At 49.9% G+C, this 17542-nt stretch overlaps 2 protein-coding genes across 9 annotated transcripts in view; both read left to right on the top strand.

Moving 5' to 3' along the window:
• The window catches only part of map4k5 (mitogen-activated protein kinase kinase kinase kinase 5), a 44773-nt gene extending 39273 nt beyond the window's left edge, over positions 1-5500 (top strand). For 3 of the 6 annotated variants that reach the window (XM_079752364.1, XM_079752363.1, XM_079752367.1), the window contains 2 exons: positions 834-904; positions 4286-5500. In XM_079752364.1, the coding sequence (XP_079608490.1) occupies positions 834-904; positions 4286-4373 (159 nt within the window). In that variant the 3' untranslated portion in view covers positions 4374-5500. The remainder of the gene's footprint in view (positions 1-833; positions 905-4285) is intronic. The other 3 variants (XM_079752366.1, XM_079752365.1, XM_079752368.1) reach the window with 1 other exon arrangement.
• Positions 5501-6970: 1470 nt separating this feature from the next.
• On the top strand, positions 6971-16967 carry cdkl1 (cyclin dependent kinase like 1 (CDC2 related kinase); the record flags this gene model as incomplete). 3 transcript variants are annotated; one of them, XM_079753050.1, is made up of 9 exons in its annotated part: positions 6971-7138; positions 8730-8851; positions 11643-11715; positions 12816-12906; positions 13681-13881; positions 14787-14869; positions 16043-16099; positions 16516-16671; positions 16845-16967. In XM_079753050.1, 9 exons carry the CDS (start codon positions 6971-6973, stop codon positions 16944-16946), a joined length of 1053 nt encoding a protein of 350 aa, XP_079609176.1. In that variant the 3' UTR covers positions 16947-16967. The 3 variants fall into 3 exon arrangements, with proteins under 3 accessions (XP_079609176.1, XP_079609175.1, XP_079609174.1); XM_079753049.1 differs by having other exon boundaries at positions 16516-16731; XM_079753048.1 differs by having other exon boundaries at positions 14787-14907; positions 16012-16099.
• Positions 16968-17542: the final 575 nt, after the last annotated feature.

Raw genomic sequence — 17542 nt, 5'->3', positions numbered from 1 at the left:
ATTTTCGGTCCTCCTCATTTTTTTCCGGTCAATGACCAGTAATCACCGGACAACGGAAACTCTGGTGTGTGGTTGTATTCCCTAGCCACCCCCTTCCCTTGAGCCCTGCAGTGCTCACACGTGTCTTGTTTACCACATCCTGTGTGAGGATGACTCAGGCTCTTACCTAAACTCAACAGGAAATCCCTCGTCGGACACTTGGCCATGATTAACACTGAACTACAAATGCTTAAACTACAACCATGGAGGCAAAATGTGTTGTTTCCCCGGGCGGTGTTTTTCCGTTCTCCTGACGGTGACTGGGAGGTGTTGAGGTGTGTTTACCAGCAGAGCACTGTGTTGGGGGACTGCTCAGCCCCAGTGGGCTGGTCACGTCCTCACGGCGCAGTGAGCAGCGGTAAACACCAGCGCCCACTGGCTAGCCCTGTGTCTGGGGAATAATGCCATGTCATGGTTTCATCATCTGTATGCATCACTTCCTGTCAGGGCGCATAACCAAACAGTGTTTCGTTAATTATCCTCTATGTCTGGGAGGACAAACATGTCTTGCTTAATAACAGTTTATTTATCTTGGCAAGACATGAGTTTAATGTTTGTTTATACACTTAAGTCACTGTCGTTTGTACGAGTACTTTGGTCCTCGTCGTAGATAACATTTTCCATGCTGTCTTCTTGATGTTATATAATTAACCCTCTTCTCTCTCCTCCCCTTCTCTGATCTCACCCCTTCCTCTCCCTTCCCCTGCTCTTCCTCCTCCCCTCTTTCCTCCTCTTACCCCCTCTCCTCCATCTCCTGTTCTTCCACCCTTCCTCCTCCTCTTCCTCCTCCCCAGGTCACCCAGGAGATCTCTGATCCGAGCCGGGTCTTCCGACTCCTCGGTTCTGACAGGTCAGACAAGAAGACGTGCGTATGAGTGTGTGTGTGTCGAGGTCCGATATTCTCGGAACCAAGTAGAAACTATGGCGTTTGTATCAGTTTGTGGGGGCCTGGGTGAACGTGTAGTTCACTTGGCGGCCTATAGGTGGCTCACTGTAAAGACTAAGGTGTAGTACACATCCGGGGCCAACACACCACTTTGGATTTAGTTTGAGGATATCAAGAGTGTGTGTGTGTGTCAGTGTGTGTGTGTGTGTGGGGCCCCTGCCCTCTCACCAGGTGGTGACCTGTCATGGGGAGCCTGTAGTGCAGAGCCTCCCTCTGGCTCTGAAAGGCTTCAGCTGCCTGGATACCTGAAAAACCACACACAGACGCACGGATAACACACACACAGGGGGGAAAAGCCGTGCACACAAACACATGCACACCACACACACGGACGGACACACACGTACACAGAGAGCGAGACGGCTCTCTCTCTCTCTCTCTCTCTCTCTCTCTCTCTCTCTCTCTCTCTCTCTCTCTCTCTCTCTCTCTCTCTCTCTCTCTCTCTCTCTCTCTCTCTCTCTCTCTCTCTCTCTCTCTCTCTCTCTCTCTCTCTCTCTCTCTCTCCTCTCTCTCTCTCTCTCTCTCTCTCTCTCTCTCTCTCTCTCTCTCTCTCTCTGTGTGTGTGTGTGCGTGTGCCTGCTCTCTTTCCAGATCCCCTACTGTCTATTCTGCTTCCCTGCTGTGTCTTGCCATCCCTTGTTATCTCTTGGTTTATTGGCATGGAAAATACTTTTTTTCATTGCCATGGCAAGATGACTTAATCATCGCTCTCGCTCCCTTGCTCTGTCTTGTTATCTCCTAATATCCCTCTTTCTCTTTTCCTCACTTTGTAATGTTCTGCCTTCTCTTCTCTTTCCATCTGCCTTATCTTCGATGATCTCTCCGTCTGCCTTGCTCTCTCTCTGCTTTATCTCCCTTTCCACCTCTCTACCTTTCTTTCTCTTTTCTTCCCTTGAGCTTTTTTCATTTGCTAACTTTCTACCTTGCTTTCTACCTCGCTGGTCTCTATCTGTCTCTGTTTCTCTCTCTGTCTCTCTCTCTCTCGGTGTCTGTCTCTCGCTCTCTCGCTGTTTCTGTCTCTCGCTCTCTCTCGCTGTATCTTTCTCTGTCTTTCTCCCTCTCTATCTCTCTCTCGCTCCCTCTCTCCAAGATACATTGTCCAATCTCCTCACCGTTTCAGACTTGATCCGCCCAACGTTGGAGTCAGCCGTTAAGCTTTGGCCTTTCATTTGTTTCCGTGGAAACGGCACCATAAATCGAAGTGAATTACAGACTCTGCTCATCCCGAACTCCCCCACACGCTCACACACACACACACACACACACACACACGCGCACACACAGCCCACCAAACACACCACAGAGAACCTGAAGCTCGGTCCCTAGGTCGGCCGACCCAGTGAAGGAGGCTCTTCCTGTGTGTTCTCTATTCAGGGTGCTGGTCGTGTCCCCGTCTCACCTCCGGGTTCCCACTGTCCTCCGGTTCACTCTCACTTTATCCCCCCCCACCACCACCACTCTCTCCTTGGACCTGGGCTCCATTGTAGCGCGACGCAGGATGTCTAGGGTTCCTGCAGGCGGTAGTCGAGCACTTAGTTCACCGTATCTGATCCCGGGGGCGGTGGTTCTGCTTGTTGAGCTCAACACGGGGGCCGCTGGTATCTGATGCAGGGTTGGGGGGGGGGGGGGGGGGGGGCCACAGGGCCACAGGGCCACCCATAAAACACCTGAGAACGTTTTGTCAGCATTACAGTCGGGGTGGATGTCGCTATGGACGGATGAAAAGGGGGCTAGGAGGGTACAGGCCGTACTGCACCGGCGTCGTGGCCGGACGTTTCAAAACGGAGCTTCTTCTACGTCTTTGCTGCTCCACAACGAGCCGACAGAACCGCTCTCTCTCCGCAGCCGGCGTCTGCGAAGAAGTCCGCTCGGAAAGGAGATTTCTCTCCCCGTCACCGGATGGGACTGACGCCGGTAATGGCGAGCAGATATGCAGATGACGTCTGGTTTTTCGTTGCACGCCGCGATAGCCCAGCAACACTCCTGCCCCCCTCCTCCCCCTCGCCAGCAGGGAGAAGATCGGCAGGCGGCCGTCAGAAAGACGATCGGGTTCCATTAAAGACCCAGCATGATGTGGTCCACAAACACACACGTCCCGACACACACACACACAAAGGTTTGACACGCAAACACCTAATGCACACGCGTGAAGAAGGTTTAACACACAAACACACACATAAAGGTTTGACACACAAACGCACACCTAGAACACCCGCACAGACACGCACAAAACGTGCATCTCACACACACACACACACACACATCCTCCCAGCGGGGGTCCTTGGCCCCTGGTGTTGAGGCGGGGGGCCCCAGATAGCCTGCTCTGCCTCGCGCCCCGTAGCGGCGTCGTCGACGTCCTCCTCCTCCCCCCACCCGCTGCCCAGCCACCATGTTTTATTCACCAGCGGCCGGGCACTGCCAGGCTGGTTTGAGTGTCTCTCTGCGCTGCTGTAATTTCATCTGATGGAACGCACGTTATGGCCGCCGCCCTCGATGTCCAGCTCGTCTGTCACGACCACGGGCTGCCCGCCGGCGTCGGGGCACACGGCTCCTCCAGTTGTCCCCGTCCTACCGGAGACCTCCCCGGGGACGGAGGTTGGCCCACAGCGGCGGGCCTCATGACGCTAGCGTTAGACACACGCGTGGTCGTCCTGCTCTTTGTACGCCCTTCATCCTCCGGGAGACCCCTTTTAAAATGGAGACGGACCCACAGAGCGGTGGTACTCAATGCCCCCCCGTCTGATGAAACACCCTGGTGCTCATACACCTCACGTACCTCGACTGATGACTGGCTGCTCGAAAGCCGAGGCCCAAAGTGTAGCACGACGAGTCATTCTCACATTCAATCCCAGAAGTGTGTGTGTGTGTGTGTGTGTGTGAACGTCTCCTTTATTGGTTGTGAGTCAGTGATTATGCAACTGTTTTGTAAAACATCTTATTAGTGGGTATAATGTTTTTACATGTCATATTATAACTTCACATGTTTCCAATGCAGGGATAAATATTTGAACTTAGAAACGTGGTTATCTTTTACCGCAACAGAATTTGACTAGAATTGGTATATGGAGGTGTGTGGAGTATGTTTTTGGCAGCGTTGGCTCTCTGACCTTTAATGATAGAACTCTATGGTGTCTTTATCTGGCAGGGTTCCATATTTGACCTTTGCTGATTTAACTATATGGTGTCTTTATCTGGCAGCGTTCCATATTTGACCTATGCTGCTATAACTATATGATGTCTATCTGGCAGGGTTCCATATCTGGACTTTGCTGCTATAACTCTGGTGTCTCTATCTGGCAGGGTGGTGGTGTTGGAGAGCAGACCTACGGACAACCCTACGGCGCTCAGCAACCTCTACATCCTGGCTGGCCACGAGAACAGCTACTAGACCTCCCCCCCCCCCCCCCCCCCTGCGAGACCCTAAGTGGCCCCTCCCCTCCCTGGGGCTGGTCTGAACTGGTCTGGTCCGTTCTGGTCCTGATGTTGTACATTTTCTACGTTTTCTTTCCTTTCCGTTGCGCCGAGGGAAACGGCCGGTCTGAGAACAGTTACAGGAAGCGCTTGTTACGAGTCCCGGGACGGCCCGTCGCCGGGTGACAGGGGCGCAGCTTCTCCTCCCGACGGACGCCTTTTTAAACGAACCGTATGGATCCATACGTAGCCTTTCAGCAGCGACCCCTCCCTCCGTCTCCCCCCCCCGCCCCCCTCATGGGGGTCCGATGGAACCGGACCCCCTACGACCACGGGATCCATTCTGAATGAACGCTGTAAGTGCGCCACGCTGCGACCGTCGTCTCCTGGGACCCGATTGGCCCTCGGGGGCATCGGCCCCACAGACAGGAAGTGCCATTTGGTCAAAGCACCGCCGTTTGAGTCAACGTTAGCCAACCTGAGAGTGTTCTGACTTTAGTGTTTCTGTTGTTTTTTTGTTGTCTTTATGTGGGAGAGTTTATTCTGGGGGGGGACAGGGAGGTCTACCAGAGTGTGAAGTCCAGATCCAGGGGGCTCTGGGGGGGGGGGAGACTAGATTAATCTACAGGGGACCCCCTCCAATGAAAACCAGCAGAGAGACGGTTCGGTTCCGTTGGGGGGGGTATTAAAACCTTTTATTTATTAATCTCAGCGCAGTACAGTATGTTGGATTAACAGGTCAGGGCAGCGCAGGAACGGGGAGTTGGGATAAGTGTGAGGTGCCCAGGAGGGAAGGGATGCCGGTTCGAATCCTCCCTGGTGTCATGTCTACCATGCGTTCCCGACTGCTCTCAAATTGTTTTGTAGAAGGTGAATATAATGTAAACTTGCTTCTTTACTTTTACCGGCTCTTTTTATAGACCTTTTACTTCTGTTGATTATTTGCACCATGTAAGCACTTTTGTACATTGTTTTTATTTAAAGATGACAAAATGAGGGACTCTGCGCGTTTTTGTTTTTTTGGTAACATCTCTGCATTTTCCCTTCGCAAACCTTTTTAACGTACGCAGTTTTTTGTAATAAAAGGCGCCATTGTTAACAATACACTGTTCTGTCCGTGTGTTTTATTCATGCGTTCATCGTTATTGTTGTGCGTCTGTGTGGGTGCTGTAATGTCCCTCGATCGTTTGAGCGTCACTAATTGGTTTCGCTAGGGAGACGCGTCATCGGATGTTGCTATTCTTGTCTCGACTCTCACTCCACATCTGCAAGTTAATGTTTTCGGATAATTGTATGAAATGACACGTGTAGCACCATAGCGCCTGTTTTTTTCTTCAGGTACCGTCACGTGCATTCGTGCGTATAAGTATTTACATTAAAACTACGGTCCCTCCACCTTCTCACGCACACGCACCACTGTACGGAACAGAGCAGGTGGTGGCCGGCAGGGCTGCTCCGAGGTACTGGGCTGAATGGGAGAGGTGGAGTCTCCGTCCAGTTCCTATGGGGACGGTCTCGAGGGGGGAAAGCCCTGGTGAGAGGAGCCAGTCTCGGTGAAGCCCACCTCCCAGCTCCGTGTGGCTGAGCTGTCCTCCGACGGAACCCGAAGCGCGTAGGACGACGACTCTGCACCGTTATTCGGTAAGTAGCGAAGGTTTCGAAAAGGCGACATTGATGAATTTGAATTCATGTCCATTGACCGAGCGTAATATAGATTTTTTTTAATCTTTAAAAATAGAACACGCTCTTATTGGGGTGCAACTTTGGGGAGTCGTATTGATTATTATCGGAGATGTATCGGGTTATGTAGGCCTACAGGGTCTGCCTTGTGTATTAAAGTGTGCAGAACGTTGTATAATACGGTCGGGGGAGTTGGGTGGGTGTCCCGGTAGAGGGGCGACACTTTGATTTGCTTGACCGTCAATACGCTCCTGGTGTCCCGCACCTCGTCCACCTCAAACACTCTGCATTGGAAATGTTGAGATGCGTGATCCGTCGGGACGCCCGTGGAAAGTCGCGTGCAGCTCTGCCGCCACTTTGACCTGAGGCGCGTCGTTTTGTGTGTGTGTGTGTGTGTGTGTGTGTGTGTGTGTGTGTGTGTGTGTGTGTGTGTGTGTGTGTGTGTGTGTGTGTCAGGTGTGTAAGCACAGCCTGTCTTCTTAAAAGTGGTTGAGCATCCTGTAGGCCGATCTCATCATCCGCCGGTGTGTGTTTACTTTTCAGCCCACAGAGGACGCCTCCCTGTCGGATCGATCCCCTCGAAGGTCCGCCTGCCGTATCAGTCCCCTCGGAGGTCCGTCTTTCGTATCAGTCCCCTCGGAGGTCCACCTGCCGTATCAGTCCCCTCGGAGGTCCGTCTCTCGGATCAGACCCCTCGGAGGTCCGCATCTCTGATCATTCCCCTCGGAGGTCCACCTCTCAGATCAGTCCCCTCCGAGGTCCGCCTGCCGGATCAGTCCCCTCCGAGGTCCGCCTGCCGGATCAGTCCCCTCGGAGGTCCGCCTGCCGGATCAGTCCCCTCTGAGGTCCGTCTCTCGGATCAGTCCCCTCGGAGGTCCGCCCGTGGTCCTGGTCATGGAGAAGTACGAGAAGATGGGGAAGATCGGGGAGGGCTCGTACGGCGTGGTGTTCAAGTGCCGGAACAAGGACACCGGGCAGGTGGTCGCCATCAAGAAGTTCGTGGAGTCGGAGGACGACCCGGTGATCCGGAAGATCGCCCTGCGCGAGATTCGGATGCTCAAGGTATGCGGGAAATAACCTCTCTAGACACAAAGGTTAAAGGAAACACTGACGGTAGATTGTGGAGGCTGTGGGATTAATAAATGTTATGAAGTAGGACTGTTAGTGCCTGTTATAGGCTGATCTATCAATAATATAACTATAACGGGCCAGACTATAATCACGTGTGAAGACAGACGGGATCTGTTCGATTTTAAATCACTTAAAATAATACATTTGCAGTATTAATTAGTTGTGTTAAGCAGTAATCTTAATAAGTAGTGGATCTACTTTATTGTGTTAATTTTGAAAATTGTTATTGCCTACCGCTTCCCTTCTTAACATGGGATGTTATACCCTGGCTGATATGATCTAGTCCTCTCTGGATGATGTTATTATGGCGCTTTTATAACATGATAATAATATCATGTTATTATAACGTCCTCGTTAGGATCTGATCTCGTGCTGTTTGAGAGAGGCCTGGCCCCTCGTTAAGACGCTCCTCTCCGGAGGTCATTATGATCATCATGATTCCTGGCCTCCACGAGGAAGCCTCTTTTATGTCAGTCTGTCAGCTATATTTGTTATGGTATTATTTTATAATTTATTCTAGCCCAATATGAACCTATCTGAGCTATAAGCTTAAAATAATATATATAATAATATACGTTTATACATTTAAAATAAAGATTTATTTTATTATTATTAATAGTAGTAGTTGTATTAGTGTGAAATAGGCCAGGACACACACACACACACACACACACACACACACACACACACACACACACACACACACACACACACACACACACACACACACACACACACACACACCGCGAGGCGCTCTCAACAGAAAGAAGGAGCCGGTTGCCAGGGGCGACCGCATGTTTTATTAGGCTACACCATCTCTTGAATTTTCCTCTTTTTCCCCAATCAAAGACGTTCATTTACATACGGGTTTTCATCTGACATGAGAGCCCGTGTACTGCGCATGGCCGGCCTACGGATTTACATTTAGGCATGCTGCTTCTCAATTTAATAAATAGGTTTTCCATGTGTCATCTTGTTTTTCTTGTTTTTATTCTACGGTGAAGCCCACTAAAGTTTGTGTGTGTGTTCACCTAGACTCACCTAGACTCTGCATAGCCTCCCCCCTTACCCCCCCCCCCCCCCCCATTCCCCTCTTACGCACTTATTGTATGTCGTACGGCCTTGCACTCAATGTTCTCACTTATTGTATGTCGTACATCTTTGCACTTAAAAACAGTACTTAGCATCGCGTAGCATCTTATCCTACCTATCTTTGTTGTATACGGGGAACGGGTTAACCTCGCGATTGTTAGTGCTAGCGATTCTTAGTGCATTGTTAGCGATTGTTAGTGCAGTAAGGATGTTCTATGAACATCCTTACTGCACTAACAATCGCTAGCACTAACAATCGCGAGGTTAACCCGTAAGGATGTTCTATGAACATCCTTACTGTACCGACAGCATTACGCTGTTTTTTCTTTCTTCTGACAAATGTACTGATTGTAACTTGCTTTGGACAAAACGTCTGCTAAATGCCATAAGTGTGTGTGTGTGTGTGTCTGTGTGTGTGCGTCGGTTACAGCAACTGAAACACACCAACCTGGTGAACCTGTTGGAGGTGTTCCGCCGTAAGAGGAAGCTACACCTGGTGTTCGAGTACTGCGACCACACGGTGCTGAACGAACTGGACCGCTACCCCCGAGGGTAGGACCACCATGACCAACCTCTAACACAAAGACCACTACCCCCGAGGGTAGGACCACCATGACCAACCTCTAACACAAAGACCACTACCCCCCGAGGGTAGGACCACCATGACCAACCTCTAACACAAAGACCACTACCCCCCGAGGGTAGGACCACCATGACCAACCTCTAACACAAAGACCACTACCCCCAGAGGGTAGGACCACCATGACCAACCTCTAACACAAAGACCACTACCCCCGAGGGTAGGACCACCAGGACTAACCTCTAACACAAAGACCACTACCCCCGAGGGTAGGACCACCAGGACTAACCTCTAACACAAAGACCACTACCCCCGAGGGTAGGACCACCAGGACTAACCTCTAACACAAAGACCACTACCCCCGAGGGTAGGACCACCAGGACTAACTTTTTAAACTAAAGGCCTGAGCTCCCAAACACAGGGACCCATGTGACCTGCAGCACACCCGGGCACAGAACGCATGAGCCGGCTACGAACAGAGCACACTTTTATTTTGGTGAATCCGGCCCGCCAACAAATTGCTTGATGAACTCGAGCTCTGAAGATGAAGAAGATGAGTAATTGAACTAATGCAAATCAATTCTAAAAACGAAAATTTGTATTATAATTAGCACATAGTATTGAGAGAAGGCCACTAATAATGGATTTATCTCTTTCTTGGCCTGCGTGTTTGTACAGTCCAGCCACCTAGAGATTTCTCACTTCTTCAGACAGAGCTCAAAGATGTCTCACTCCTGTAGAGAGAGCTCAGAGATGTCTCGCTCCTGTAGAGAGAGCTCAGAGATGTCTCACTCCTGTAGAGAGAGCTCAGAGATGTCTCACTCCAGTTGAGAGAGCTCAGAGATGTCTCACTCTGGTAGACAGAGCTCAGAGATGTCTCACTCCGGTAGACAGAGCTCAGAGATGTCTCACTCCTGTAGAGAGAGCTCAGAGATGTCTCACTCCTGTAGAGATAGCTCAGAGATGTCTCGCTCCTGTAGAGAGAGCTCAGAGATGTCTCGCTCCTGTAGAGAGAGCTCAGAGATGTCTCACTCCTGTAGAGACAGCTCAGAGATGTCTCACTCCTGTAGAGACAGCTCAGAGATGTCTCACTCCTGTATTGACTGCTCAGATGTCTCACTCTGGTAGACAGAGCTAAGAGATGTCTCACTCCGGTAGACAGAGTTTAGAGATGTCTCACTCCGGTAGACAGAGCTCAGAGATGTCTCACTCCTGTAGAGAGAGCTCAGAGATGTCTCACTCCTGTAGAGACAGCTCAGAGATGTCTCACTCCTGTAGAGACAGCTCAGATGTCTCACTCCGGTAGACAGAGCTTAGAGATGTCTCACTCCGGTAGACAGAGCTCAGAGATGTCTCACTCCGGTAGACAGAGCTCAGAGATGTCTCACTCCGGTAGACAGAGCTCAGAGACGTCTCAGTCCTTCCTCTCCTCCCCAACCCACACCCCACTAATATTGCTGCTGCTATTTTAGCCCCCCTGATGTCACAGGCCATCTCCACGGTAACCAGCCAGCGCACCATGGAATGTTTACAGTGATGCCCTCCCAGAATGCCCCCCCCCCCCCCCAAACACTTCCCTCCACCCCTCATATTTTACGGACTAAAGAAGTATTTATCCCCCCCCCTCCCCCCTCTATTAATCGGCAGTCTCAGGGCCCGATTTAGCCGTTGCCCTGGACGACACTGATAGATGGCCACTGAATCAATACAGCGCCTGTGTCCGGGGCCCATATAGCGGCCCTCACAATAGCCGGGCCCCGTCTCTCTCTCCCGCCTGGGCCCTGCAGAGAGAGGCTCTGGGGGGGAGACGGGTCGGAGCGGGGAGAACAAGGAGTTCAGTGGTTTTATTATCCTCCTGAACTCCAGATGAGTTGTTGGCCACTCCTTACTCCATGACAACCAACCACCAACACAACTACTAACGCTGACGACTACTGCCGCTGCGAGCCACATGTAGGTGGTGGCATTAAAGCGCTGGTTGTTTGGGATTCATGGTGTGAGGAAGTGCAGTGTGGCGGATTAGAGAGCTGGTCGTCATGGCGTCAGGAGGTGTAGCAGAGCCGTGGTTGGTTGTCATGGCGATAGGGAGTGTAGGTCGATCAGAGAGCTGAAGTTGGTTGTCATGGCGATAAGGATAGGTCGATCAGAGAGCTGTAGTTGGTTGTCATGGTGTCAGGAAGGATACGTAATGGAGAGCTGTAGTTGGTTGTCATGGCGATAGGGAGTGTAGGTGGATCAGAGAGCTGTAGTTGGTTGTCATGGCGACAGTCAGTGTAGGTGATGTAGAACTGTAGTTGGTCGTCATGGCGACAGGAAGTGTAGGTGATGGAGAGCTGTAGTTGGTTGTCATGGCGATAGGACGTGTAGGTGGATCAGAGAGCTGAAGTTGGTTGTCATGGCGATAGGGAGTGTAGGTGACGAAAAGCTGAAGTTGGTTATCATGGCGATAGGGAGTGTAGGTGATGGAGAGCTGTAGTTGGTTATCATGGCGATAGGACGTGTAGGTGGATCAGAGAGCTGAAGTTGGTTGTCATGGCGATAGGGAGTGTAGGTGACGAAAAGCTGAAGTTGGTTGTCATGGCGATAGGGAGTGTAGGTGATGGAGAGCTGAAGTTGGTTGTCATGGCGACAGGGAGTGTAGGTGATGAAAAGCTGTAGTTGGTCTGCTCCTCAGAGCAGGTGTGGGTGGTGGCCTGGTTTAGGCGTTGTCTTTCTGGGGAACATGATGAGCGGCGGAGTGACGGAGGTTCTGCTGTTCTCCAGGGCTCCAGAGCAGCTGGTGAGGAACATCACCTGGCAGACGCTACAGGCCGTCAACTTCTGCCACAAACAAAACGTAAGAACCAGTCAGCACGTCTGTCCCTCTTTGTCCGCCTCTCTCTCTCCCTCTCTCACTGTCTCTGACTCTCTTTCTCTTATTTCTTTCTTTTGTGGGGTTTTTTTATTTGACAACATGAATAGGGGACATTTTTATTTGCAGCGTTTTCGCCCCCAGTTAAAAACCTCCTCCTAGTTCTCATACAGTATCCTCGTCTCCTCCCCTCTCTCCCCTCTTCTCTCCTACCTCCATCCCTCCCCCTTTCACTCTCCCCCTCCCCCCTTCACTCTCTCCCTCTCTCCCCTCCCGACCAATATATCCGTTCTTCTTCCCTGCCGCCATCCCTCCCCCTTCATTCTCTCCCTCCCCCTTCACTCCATCCCTCCCCCCTTCACTTTCTCCCTCCCTCACCTCTCCCCTCTTCTCCCCTACTTCCATCCCTCCATCCCTCCCCCCTACCCTCTCTCCCTCCCCCGTCTCCTCCCACTAAGCCAGTGTTTTTACTGTCCCGCTTTTACAAGAATTCCTTCTCCCTGACTGACCAGCAGTTAATGTATCACTCGGCAAAACAGACTCCACAGGCCCACACACACACACACACACACGCACGCACGCACGCACGCACGCACGCACGCATGCACGCACACACACACACACAGACGTGCACACACACGAACACAGACACAAGACATGCACGCACACATACATACAACACACACGAACACTCGCATACACACACACACACACACACACACACACAGCCGCAGACACAGACAGACACAGAAACAAGACGCAAGACACGCATACATACACACAACACACAAATACTCACGTATACACACACACACACCCCTTCAGCTGAGCAATGGCCCTCTAACCAACAAGTGAGCCCGCGCTGAATGAGCTCTTAAGTGATTGAATGTTGGCGCTCCTGTTTCCAGACTCCAGAGTGAAAACAGGAATAAAGCACTTGATTAATGAAAATCATAATAACGAAAGCATAATACAATGAATTTAAACGGTTAAAGTATTGAACACTTGAAAATTGTGTGTGTGTCTCAGTGTATTCACTGTGTTGTGTGTGTCTCAGTATATTCACTGGGTGGTGTGTGTCTCAGTGTATTCACAGGGACGTGAAGCCTGAGAACATTCTCATCACCAAGCACCAAGTCATCAAACTCTGCGACTTCGGCTTCGCCAGGATCCTCAGTGAGTATCCGTCATACCGCCACCTGGTGGACAAACTGTGTATTTTCCCGTTGTACGTTATAAATATTAAATACAACTAATGTAACACCATGTATCGCCATTATTTTTTTCGGAATCTGAAGGATGAGATTAGAGTTTAAACAGTATATTCATCAGTGTGTTGGATACAAGTATTAATAGCATTTGCTTACTACTTATATAGCTTGAAGTTGTTGATGAAGCCCATTATTAGAGGTGCTGTAGGAAAGAATCAATAGTTGTAAAGAGAGAGAGAGCGGAAGAGACCAAGATTTTGAAACTCAACAAGCCAAAAAAACTAAATCTCATCTCCCCTCCGTTTCTCCACTTGTTGCATATCCCGCTCCTGTGATTGACAGGCAAGATAGATTTCCCTAACCAATCAGGGAAGAGATGCTCCTATGAGCCAGAAATGAGCGGGTGTTCAGACCTTTAGCGGAACGAACCTTTAACAAAATAGACTTTCAGACCTTTAACCGAACGGACCTTTAAAAGAACAGACCTTTATCAAAACAGACTTTTAGATCTTTAACCAAACAAACCTTTAACAAAACAGACTTTAAGACCTTTAACAGAACAGACCTTTAACAAAACAAACTTTAAGACCTTTAACCGAACGAACCTTTAACAGAACAGACCTTGAGCAAAACAGACTTTAAGACCTTTAACCGAACGGACCTTTAACTGAACGGACCTTAAGACCTTTAACAGAACAGACCCTCAGCATGACCTCTGACCTCTGACCCCTCTGCCCAGCCGGCCCCAGTGACTACTACACGGACTACGTGGCGACCCGCTGGTACCGGGCCCCGGAGCTGCTGGTGGGGGACACGCAGTACGGGCCCCCGGTGGACGTCTGGGCGGTGGGCTGCGTGTTCGCAGAGCTGCTGTCGGGGACCCCCCCCTGGCCCGGGAAGTCAGACATGGACCAGCTGTACCTGATCCAGAAGACCCTGGGTACGCCCCGACACACGCACACACACACACACACACACACACACGTCAGCGCGCATGCACACACATACACGCATACACAAACAAACACACCAACACACACACACACAAACACACGTCAGCACGAATGCATACACACGCAAACACACACAAACACACCAACACACACACACACACACGTCAGCGCGCATGCACACACATACACGCATACACAAACAAACACGCCAACACACATACACACACATACACAAACAAACACACCAACACACACACACGCACGTCAGCGCGCATGCACACACATACACGCATACACAAATGAACACACGCACAAATACATGAACAAACACACCCACACAAACGTACAAACACCCATACGCACACACGCACGCACGCATACAGAAACAAAAACACCCACACGTACACACTCATACAAACACACACACACACACACACACACGCAAACAAACACACCCACACAAACACACAAAACACACACACACACATTTACAAACACACACGCATGCACGCATACAGAAATAAAAACACCCACACACGTACAAACTCATACAAACACACACACCCACACACAAACGCACGCATTCAGAAACAAACAAACCCACAAACACATACACACGCATACAAACACCCACCCACACACACGCACACACACACACACAAACACACACACCCAGACACACACACACAAGAACCAATTAACCTGCTGTAGCAAAGAATCCACCGGTGACGGCGGATCGCCAGATGCCAAGTGCTAAGTTAAGAGAGCCAAGCGTCCGCAATGCAGGCAGAATCTTATTGGCACACGATGACATCATTTTTGCCCCCAAAAAAAAGAGAACAAAGTGTGTCATTGGGGCTGCCTCTGAACGGACCCCTGGTGTCGTCCCCAGGCGACCTGACCCCCCGCCACCAGCAGGTGTTCAGCAGCAACCAGTTCTTCAGCGGGGTCTCCCTCCCAGAGCCGCTGGCCGTGGTGGGTACAGATACACTCAGTACACAGTACTACCTACAGTACACAGTACAGTACACCAATACTCACTGGACGTGGTGGGTACAGATACACTCAGTACACAGCACCCCCTACAGTACATAGTACAGTACACCAATACTCACTGGACGTGGTGGGTAGAGATACACTCAGTACACAGTACTACCTACAGTACATAGTACAGTACACCAATACTCACTGGACGTGGTGAGTAGAGATACACTCAGTACACAGCACTACCTACAGTACACAGTACAGTACACCAATACTCACTGGACGTGGTGGGTACAGATACACTCAGTACACAGTACTACCTACAGTACACAGTACAGTACACCAATACTCACTGGACGTGGTGGGTACAGATACACTCAGTACACAGCACCCCCTACAGTACTACCTACAGTACACAGTACTACCTACAGTAAACAGCACCACCTACAGTACTACCTACAGTACACAGCACCACCTACAGTACACAGTACTACCTACAGTACACAGTACTACCTACAGTACTACCTACAGTACTGTACACCAATACTCACTGGACGCTGTGGGTACAGATACACTCAGTACACAGTACTACCTACAATACTACCTAAAGTAAACCAATACTCACTGGACGTGGTGGGTAGAGATACACTCAGTATACAGTACTACCTACAATACTACCTAAAGTAAACCAATACTCACTGGACGTGGTGGGTAGAGATACACTCAGTACACAGTACTACCTACAGTACATAGTACAGTACACCAATACTCACTGGACGTGGTGAGTAGAGATACACTCAGTACACAGCACTACCTACAGTACACAGCACCACCTACAGTACACAGCACCACCTACAGTACACAGCACCACCTACAGTACACAGTATTACCTACAGTACATAGTACTACCTACAGTACTACCTACATTACTGTACACCAATACTCACTGGACGCTGTGGGTACAGATACACTCAGTACACAGTACTACCTACAGTACTTTGTACAGTAAACAGTACTCCCTACAGTACTATGTACAGTAAACAGTACTGCCTACAGTACTATGTACAGTAAACAGTACCATGCATTGTGCACAAACCCGTTTCCGGCCCCGTTTCGTCACCACAGTGAAATAGTCCACAGTGTCCTCTGACTGTGTCTCTGCAGGAGCCTCTGGAGCAGAAGTACGCCCAGGTGTCTCACCAGGCCATGAGCCTCATGAAGGTGAGCGATCTGGATGCATTAGTGTGGAGGTGTGGATGTGCAAGGTGTGCATGTAATCCGGCCGTGTGAGGTTCGAATGTAATCCGGGTGTCCCTTCAGAATGTGTCATCCGAATGCGTATTCTGGGTGTGTAATATAGACATCTAATTTGTACTTAAACATAAATATAAAACCCAATCTGGGGGTGTGTCATCTGAAAGTGTAATCTTAGTGTTTAATCCAAAAGTATAACCTGAATGATCTGGTGTGTGACCTGAAAGATCTAGTGTGTCATCTGTATAATCAAGTCTGTAATCTGTATAACCTGGTATGTAATCTGTATAACCTGCTGTGCAATCTGATGTGTACCCTGTGTAATCTGGTGTGTTACCTGTATAACGGGGTGTGTAATGTGGTGTGCGGTGTGCGGTGGGCAGGGCTGCCTCCGGATGGACCCCTCTGAGCGGCAGAGCTGTGATCAGCTCCTGGAGCACCACTACTTCGACAGCCTGCGGGAGAAGAGCATCTCCAGGGAGCACGAGCGCTCCACCAATAAGAGGCCGCGGCTTCCCCGCAAGCACCTCCCCCCCGGGGTGCGTCACTCAAACGCCGCCTCGAATCGGAACACTTTCTGTATTGGATTTACATGTGTGGTATACAAAGGAGGACTTTGACATCCTTGACAACGGTTTATTTATCTGCTAATGTTCTTCAAGATCTCTGACTGGAGTTTATCAATTAATGCATTGATCTGTTCTTTTTGCAGTATTTGCCACAGCTTACAGGAAGCAGTATTTTCCCTGCTCTGGACAACAGGAAGTACTACAACAACCTGCGCAAGTTTAACTACCACCTGCCCAACATCTAAACCGCCTCAACTACCATCTACCTGACATCTAAACCGGTTCAACTACCACCTGCCCAACATTTAAACCGCCTCAACTACCACCTACTCAACATCTAAACCGCTTTAACTACCATCTACCCAACATCTAAACCGGTTTAACTACCACCTACCCAACATCTAAACCGGTTCAACTATCACCTACCCAACAACTAAACCGGTTCAACTACTACCTACCCAACATCTAAACAGGTTCAACTACCACCTACCCAACATCTAAACCGGTTCAACTACCACCTACCCAACAACTAAACCGGTTCAACTATCACCTGCCCAACATCTAAACCGGTTCATCTCCAGCTAACCTGTTTAGACACCTAAAACAAATCACCTCCTCTCCACATCTAAACTGGATTAACTAGTGGACATCGAAACTGGTTCCACCTATCCACTACTAGATTGACCTACTGTACATCCAAAGTGGATTACCCAGCTGACAGCTTGAGCGAATCAGGTACAAGAATCGAAATTGGTTCTAGTTGCAACACATCTCAACCTGAAGACCTGCTCGGCATCTCAACCGGAACACCGCTCCATGTCCGAGTTTACAATCAACACTT

Source organism: Pollachius pollachius (genome assembly GCF_949987615.1).
Source record: "Pollachius pollachius genome assembly, chromosome: 15".
NCBI lineage: Eukaryota > Metazoa > Chordata > Actinopteri > Gadiformes > Gadidae > Pollachius > Pollachius pollachius.
This window is presented reverse-complemented; position numbering and strand designations above follow the sequence as displayed.